The sequence below is a fragment of the Camellia sinensis genome, chromosome 15 (assembly GCF_055761805.1).
Source record: "Camellia sinensis isolate YWXY chromosome 15, ASM5576180v1, whole genome shotgun sequence".
NCBI lineage: Eukaryota > Viridiplantae > Streptophyta > Magnoliopsida > Ericales > Theaceae > Camellia > Camellia sinensis.
The window spans coordinates 102798716-102806991 of record NC_138975.1 but is presented as its reverse complement, the minus strand read 5'-3'; the positions used below and the strand labels follow the sequence as shown (position 1 = coordinate 102806991).

General features: G+C 29.7%; 1 protein-coding gene across 1 annotated transcript; it reads left to right on the top strand.

Moving 5' to 3' along the window:
* The first annotated feature begins 773 nt into the window (after positions 1-773).
* On the top strand, positions 774-7995 carry LOC114305715 (protein NUCLEAR FUSION DEFECTIVE 4). Its single transcript, XM_028250851.2, has 2 exons — positions 774-1370; positions 6677-7995. Exons 1-2 carry the CDS (start codon positions 924-926, stop codon positions 7802-7804), a joined length of 1575 nt encoding a protein of 524 aa, XP_028106652.2. The 5' UTR covers positions 774-923; the 3' UTR covers positions 7805-7995.
* The last annotated feature ends 281 nt before the right edge of the window (positions 7996-8276 follow it).

Below are 8276 nucleotides of genomic sequence, written 5' to 3'. Positions count from 1 at the left end.
TCACACCCATGTAAAATATTTAGTAAAAAAAATTGATAAAAATTTTAAGATCTCTAATATTACTCTTAGGCCAAGTTTGGCTAAACTAAAAAAGTGCACTTATTTCATCTTTTTATTTTTTTTGGGTCACATCAATCAACATATCCTCTCTACTTTTTCTACACATAATACAAGAAAAGTAAAAAAATACACTTATTTAGTCTTTCCAAACTTGGCTTTAATCATAACTATAAAAAAATGAGATCCCGTGTTGTTTTGCAAATGCTATTTTTTGGCTTTTTGGGTTAAAATTTACAAAAGATAAAATAGACTAAAATAGTTTTTTTTTTTTGGGTGAATAACTAAAATAGTTAATAAGAAAAATTATCACATCGAATCCATAATCATTTCACTTTTTCTTTTACAAACATCACATTCAACCACAAAAAAATCTAATTATTTTTTAAAATACAAAAATTTTAATTATACTAAAATAACCAAAAACTAAAATAGCTTATTAAAATAGCAACTTTCCAAACACCTACTATAGCCTTGTTTGGAAAATTGACTATTTTAGTTTTTAATTATTTTAATATGTTAAAATTTTTATGTTTAGAAATATAGTTAGATTTTTTTATAATTAGATGTGATTTTATAAAAGAAAAAGTGAAATGATTATAAATTTAATGTGATATTTTGTCTTATTAATTATTTTAATTTATTTTATCTTTTTATAAATTTAAACCTAAAAAGTCAATTTTTAGCATTTCCCAAACAAAGCCCAAATATGCATAAAAAAGGCTTGTTTATAGTGGAATTCTCTTTTTGTGAAAATAAAAAGGAGCAAAATGACAGCCCTCACACATACAGACACATAGATGTTCCCGGAAAATAGGAATTTGCAGAAGTGAGAATCAGTGACAGAACAAGAAAAGAAAGCAAAAATGGAGAAGATTAAATGGATGGCCGCAGTGGCGAGCATATGGATCCAGTGCATCTGCGGCGCATCCTACGCCTTCGCCATCTACTCCTCCGTCCTGAAATCCACCCAAGGCTACGACCAATCAACGCTCGACATGGTGTCCGTCTTCAAGGACATCGGCGCCAACGCCGGAATCCTCTCCGGCCTCCTCTACTCCGCCGTGACGGTCCGCCGCGGCGGAGGATCGCGGCCGTGGGTGGTCCACTTGGCGGGGGCGATTCAGTGCTTCGCGGGATACTTCCTTATCTGGCTTTCGGTGATCGGAGTCATTAACCGGCCGCCGGTGCCGGTGATGTGTTGCTTCATGTTGATGGCGGCGCACGCTCAGACGTTCTTCAACACCGCTAATGTCGTCACCGCTGTTCACAACTTCCCTGATTACAGTGGGACCGTCGTCGGAATCATGAAGGTATATTTATTCTATTCAGACTCAATTTGGGTTTATTTTTGAGATAATTTTATTTATGTGTATATTTAAAAAAGGGTAAATTACATATAGCCCTGAAGTTTGGCCAAATTACAAATATATGAGAAATTACAAATTCTTCCTGAATATTATATTTGTATAACAAATTAGGAATTAATTTGTTATGAAATTTAAATCTCATGAAGCAAATTGTTATGAAAACCTCAGGAATATCTGTAATTTAGCCAAACCTTAAGGAGGTGGATGTAATTTGCCCTTTAAAAAATTGTGTATAAATTTTTATACATATTAAAAAGTAAAATTATCAATTTTGTCATTCAGTTGTAATTAACTTTTAGAAAATCCTCTGTTATTTACCCTTTATTTTATTTTTTTATTTTTGATAAGGATAAACTCAGGCGATCTGTTTGATTGCCAGTTGGAGTATATTAATTAATTATTTATTTTATTACAAAATATCACGTCACGACCAACTCCAATTATTGAGTATATTAGGCTTGACTTTTATAAAAAAAAAATTAAAAAAAAAAAAAAAGTTAAAAAGTCATTATCCTATTTAAGTTACGTTATCCTATTTAAGTTATATCACCTCTCTACTACATCATTTCAAACACAACCTATATTTCATAAAAAGTCAAAAAGTATCCTTATTTAGGACATCCCAAACCATCCTTATTTTGTTTCAGAGTCCTTTTGTATTTTTAATGGGAATTTCTACCATATTTATGTCATTTTTTCTTTATTTATGATCAATTTATTTTCTTTAATTATGACTCTATTTAAAATAGACTCATAAGATTTTTTAGTTAGGTTGTTTGATTATAATTTTTTTTTAAAATATCCAAAATATATTAGAGATACGTCTGATTTTAATGGTCTAAATCAATTCTAAATGTATATTAATATATTACACGACCCATAATTTTAAGGTTCAGACTTTCAACTGATTTTTTTTTTAGTTTTTAATTTTTTTAATAATGAAAATATTGAGTGTTATTATGTGTTGCATTTTAATTAGTTCATAATAAATTTATGAAATTTTATATTAAACCCTTAAATTATGCCACCATAATTACCATTTCAAAAGACTGCTTTAATTTATGTTTACCATATCAAATTTATTTTCAAAATTGCTTTACTAAGATTGCATTAATGTATGATTTTGATACATTGACACATACACATATGAAAAATAATTAATCTTTTAACTTAAAATTTAAACATTATTAATTCTTTAACATGTCATGGGCTTCTCTCTGGACCTCCATTGGATTGGAGAGGTGCTGATGGCCATTGTAGGCTCACTTTTAGGCTCTATTTTTATAATCTAAACCATTCATATTTTAGAATTCGTCAAGTGCATTATCTATGTAAAAAATCAAGTTTATCAGATAACGGCAACCATGTGTTTGTATTAATTTTGTATGAAAAATAAAATAAAATTTGACGATGAGAAAATAAACGGTTCACACAAAATTAATTCAAACACGTGATTTCCGTTATCTGATCGACTTAATTTTTTTATAGGGATGATGTACTCATCGAACCCTAAGATGAGAATGGTTTAGATCATCAAAACAAAGCCCAAAAATTGGCCCATTGAATGTTTAATCTGATATTAGAACCCCAAATTAGTTTATATCGATCACGAATCGATAAATTATGATATAATTTATACATGATGTTTAAATTTATTATTATCAAATATTTTTACTAAGATTAAAGCTAAAATATGACATATAATTTAGGGTAGCTCTATCTTAGATAATTTTTTAATATATGAATATATGTAACTATTTATTTCATTATTCACCCAAAAAAACTATTTATTTCATAGTGTTAACATAAATATATAATTTTTTTTTACCTAAGTTCAAATTTTTAAATAGAAAAATACTTATAGATATTTATTTACCAATTTAATAAATAAGTAGATCAAATGACTCATAAGTTGGGCATAAACCAAGACAATTTTTAATGATTACATGAAGCTCGCGTTAGCATAAATATACAAGTCATTTATGTATAACTCTGATAAAAATGAATAAAATTTAATTGATTATAAATCATTTTTACTACATATTTTAGATAAATTTTATATTATTATTTAATTTTAAAACTAATTTTTGGCTATTTTATTTATACTCGTGCATAACACTACCACGACCAGTTACTGGTTCTTAACACAAAGTAAAAATAAAACTGACTAAGATTTTAAAAAGAAAAGTGATTTTTTTTTTTTATTTAGTATATTTAGAATACAAAAATTGTTAAAATTTATAAGTTATTGACACAAAACAAAATTAAAATGAAACTAGCTAAGATTTTAAAAGGAAAAGTGATGCTCTATTTTTTATTTATTTACTAGTTTCATAGGCAAAATTCGATGAAATTTATAAATTATTGACACAACAAAATTAAGAAATAAAAAGGTGATCCCTTCATTTTTTTTGTTTTTTTAATTAAGTTGCTTTTGAATACAAAAATTGTTAAAAATTATTAGTAGTAGACACAAAATAGAGTTAAAATTTGTATAATGAGATATCATAAATGCTATTTTTTAATTGCACAAAATTTAAATTTAAAAAAATTATAGTTGTCGTTTAACTCTTATTTAATTTTTAATCTACTACACGTCAATTCTTATTTCTAAGGGTTTTTTTTTTCCTTTTTTTTTAGTACAAATTTTAAAAAATTATAAGTGATATTTCACTCTTATCCAATTTTTAAACTACTACCTTGTTCTATTCTTCTATTATTAGAGTTATATTTGATTTTTTTTTTTCAGGTTTATCTTTTTAAATTTCAACTTAATTTCTTTTTTTCAATCTTCATTTGATATTTACTGAATTTCTCCCTATCTCATTTTTTCAAAATTATTTAATTTTTTCTTATTATTTCACTCTCGTTCTTAATTTTCAGTTGAGTTTATTCTTTTTTGAAGATTTATCTAATTTTCTCTTTCTGTGTCCATCTTCAAATTTAAACTTAATTTTTTATTTTATTTTATCTTTGTCTTATATATATAGAATTTCACTCTTACTCTTCCTTTTCAATTGAGTTTATTTGACCGAGTGTATTTCAAAAAAATTAATTAGTCCTGCATATCTACGTAAACATAGTGAAATCATTCAAATATATTATTTAAACACCCATCCAAATTAATATCACAATATTTAGTTAATTTTTAACATGTTTAATATTGTTTATCACATTTTGTTACTTGTTCGTACATAGTATGGGTAATATGCTAGTATTCTTCAAGGGATTCGATTCTTTTAAGTTGGTTGTTTAATTTGAGATTTGATTCTTTTAGGTTTGTCATTTAATTTGAAAGATTGTTTAAATTTAGTGGGCTTATTTTGAAGTCTAACTTGATAATTCGAATAATTCATTTTAGGACTTGTTGAGTAAAATATTGATGAAAAGCTAGTATTCTTCAAGTGATTCTATTCTTTTAAGTTGGTTGTTTAATTTGAGATTTGATTCTTCTAGGTTCGTCATTTAATTTGAAAGATTGTTTAAATTTAGTGGGCTTATTTTGAAGTCTAACTTGGTAATTCGAATAATTCATTTTAGGACTCGTTGAGTAAAATATTGATAAAAAAAATTAACATGATCAGACATCAGTAGTTATATGTTTAAATTATATTTATTTTTAAAAAATAAATGACAATTATAATCTTAAGAGTAGTCATCCTATATTATTACTGATATCTGATTATCTTAATTTTTTACATAAATATTTTATTAGTAAACCGTTCGAATTTCCTAAAATAAAGTTACAAACTTGAAAAAAATCCAAGTCCAATGTTGATATACTGCCAAGTTTTCCGACTTGAAGCGGTGCCAGAGTGTGTCAAGTTTGTGACCACATTCATTGAATTACGAATAGGCACTTGTTTAAAGGAGGGGTGTGGGCCCCGCATTGGACACAGTCTCTCTCACGATGTAAATGGTTGTAGAGATAGGGATTGATTCAATTTCGGACAGTTCAAACTTCATAACTTTTATAATAAAAGTTATTTATATAAAAAATTAAATTTATTATATAATTATAAATATAAAAAAATTACCTTTTATTTTAGTAAATGAATGGTTTAAGTTTACAATCTTATTTATTATTTATTTTATAAAACAAAATGTGATTTATTCTTTTGATAAAATTGATTTTTACATGGATAATCTTTATTATGAAACTTACAAAGTAAACGGTTCGGATCATCTATGTGAATTCGAATTTAAATTCACAAGAAAAGTATGAATGAGGATGAAAAAATCCAAGTATGGAGGGAAGCCTATCTGAGACAGGTGTGATTGTAGCCATCTTGTTAAAATTTATTTTATTTTTTATTATTTTAAAAGTAGGTCAAGAGAGAATTAATATTATGTAACCTGGGGAGGTAGTACTGGGAAGGGAAGGTGGCTTGAACCCCTGCCTTGGTTAGCAGCCTTACAAATTCTTAACCAATGAGTTACATGGCTTGCTCAATGAAAGGTATTTGAATTGGTAATACGAGGGTTTGGAATGTAAACGGAATCTAATGCCTATTGCTATCACCCTTGTCATCTGTCCTCTTCTCCCTTGTCATTTGTCATCTTGTCTCACCAATTTACATGTTTGAATTTTCAAGGGACCTAATTTACACAAATATTTAAGGGTCTCCTATCTTTGATGATCAGTGCATTGAAGTCCTGAACTACTCTTGAATTAGTTGAAAGCTATTGTCAAAGTGAAGTGTTTTCTAATGTTGCATTTTACCTGCCAGTCTTTAAGTAAGAGTATGATGCGAAATTGAGAATCATCACTTCGTTTTTCATGAATGACTCATATTTATTTATCCCCGTCTTTATGGTTGTAACCTTTAGCTCCTTTCCTCAGCTTCTTAAGTTGACACTGTGTTAGCAAAAATTTAATTTAAGCCCAATTAATAGTGATTGATCGATAGACTTAAATAAATTTTAAATAAACACAAATAAAATTTAGGCTTTGTGGTTGAGTTCTATGTGTTAAACAGATTATTCTTGAATGTTCAAGCGAATCAAAATGTAAATTTATTTGCTCCAAGGAAAAAGAGAAAAATGATATGTTTCATGTTTCTTGTGGCACTTGAATTGAGTGTATTATATATTATCTCCAGAATTTCTTTTAGGATTCTATGAGAATGACATTGACATTTTGGACATACTAGCTATAATCTACAGGATGTCATTTCTCAATCATTTATTAGAACTATCATAGTTATATTCATTAAAATACTTCCTTTGTTACCTTCTTGTTTGGCCAGGGCTTTCTTGGTTTGAGTGGAGCAGTGCTAGTACAAGTGTATCAAACATTTCTCAAGGAAAATCCAAGCGCTTTCATATTGATGCTTGCACTGTTGCCAACTTTTGTTTCCTTATTGTTCATGTGCCTGGTAAGAATTAATCAGACAAACAGTGGCGATGACAAGAAGCATTTGAATGGTTTCTCAGCCATCGCTTTGATTGTTGCTGCGTATCTCTTGATCTTGATAATCTTGGAAAATGTATTTACTTTTCCATTCTGGGCACGCCTTCTTACATTTGTAGTGCTTCTTCTTCTTCTCGCTTCACCTCTTAGGATTGTGGTCAAAGCCCGACAAGAGGACTCATTGAGATTACCACAAATCCCCCCCAACGAGAGGACCCAATTAATCAATGAATCTACCATTGATTCTGAGAATTTCTCTACAGAGGAAGATTCTATTGAGTATCCTGGTAAAGAAATGAATCTCCTGCAAGCAATGCGTACCATAAACTTTTGGTTGTTGTTCGTTGCAATGTTATGTGGAATGGGCTCGGGATTGGCCACAATAAACAACATGAGCCAAATTGGGGAATCGCTTGGTTACACAACTGTGGAGCTAAATACATTAGTTTCTTTATGGAGCATATGGAACTTCCTAGGCCGGTTTGGGGCTGGATATGTATCAGATGTATTCCTTCACACACGAGGCTGGGCACGGCCATTGTTTATGGTTCTGACTCTGGCAACTATGGCTGTTGGCCATGTAATCATCGCTTCTGGTTTTCCCGGTAATTTGTTTGTGGGTTCGGTACTAGTTGGAGTTTGTTATGGTTCACAATGGTCACTAATGCCAACTATCACTTCTGAGATATATGGTGTTGTGCATATGGGTACTATTTTTAACACCATTGCCGTGTCAAGCCCTGTTGGATCTTCTATACTGTCTGTGCTAGTAATTGGCTATATTTACGATACAGAAGCATCGGGTGAGGGGAATTCGTGCTACGGCACTCAGTGCTTCATGTTTTCTTTTTTCATCTTGGCATGTGTTAGTCTTTTTGGGTTTTTTGTTGCGTTGATTTTGTTTTTCCGTACAAGGAGGTTCTATATGCAGATTTTACTCAGGCGGAATTTGGCAATACGGTGAGAAGGGAAAATGCAATTTATTTATTTTTCTGGTTTTTTTGCCAAGTGTAATGTGAGATATGTTTGTGGAAGTGAGGAAAATATGAGGCAAAGATGGTTTTCTGATCATATGAAATTTTTATTACAATATTGGAAACATTTGTGATTCTTTTGCGTAAAAATGTTAATGATCATTTGCTTGGTTTTCTCTTAGATCATGAACCTTCCAAGTTTTCTGTGCTTGCAGTTGCATATTTCTCAAGATATTAAAGAAATAGCACAGTTGATAATGCTTAGTACAACTCTGATAGGAGTTGAAATGCTCAATCCACACTTCTCCTTAAAATTCAGGTATTAAAGAGAGGGAAATTAAAGTTTTATAACTAGTATAGATGGGACAGTTCTAGGCGATGTGGGACACATTCCAACACACCCTCCTAGACCACAACATATAGGAGCCAGACAAACGGTACACCAATCATAGGCCTAATCAA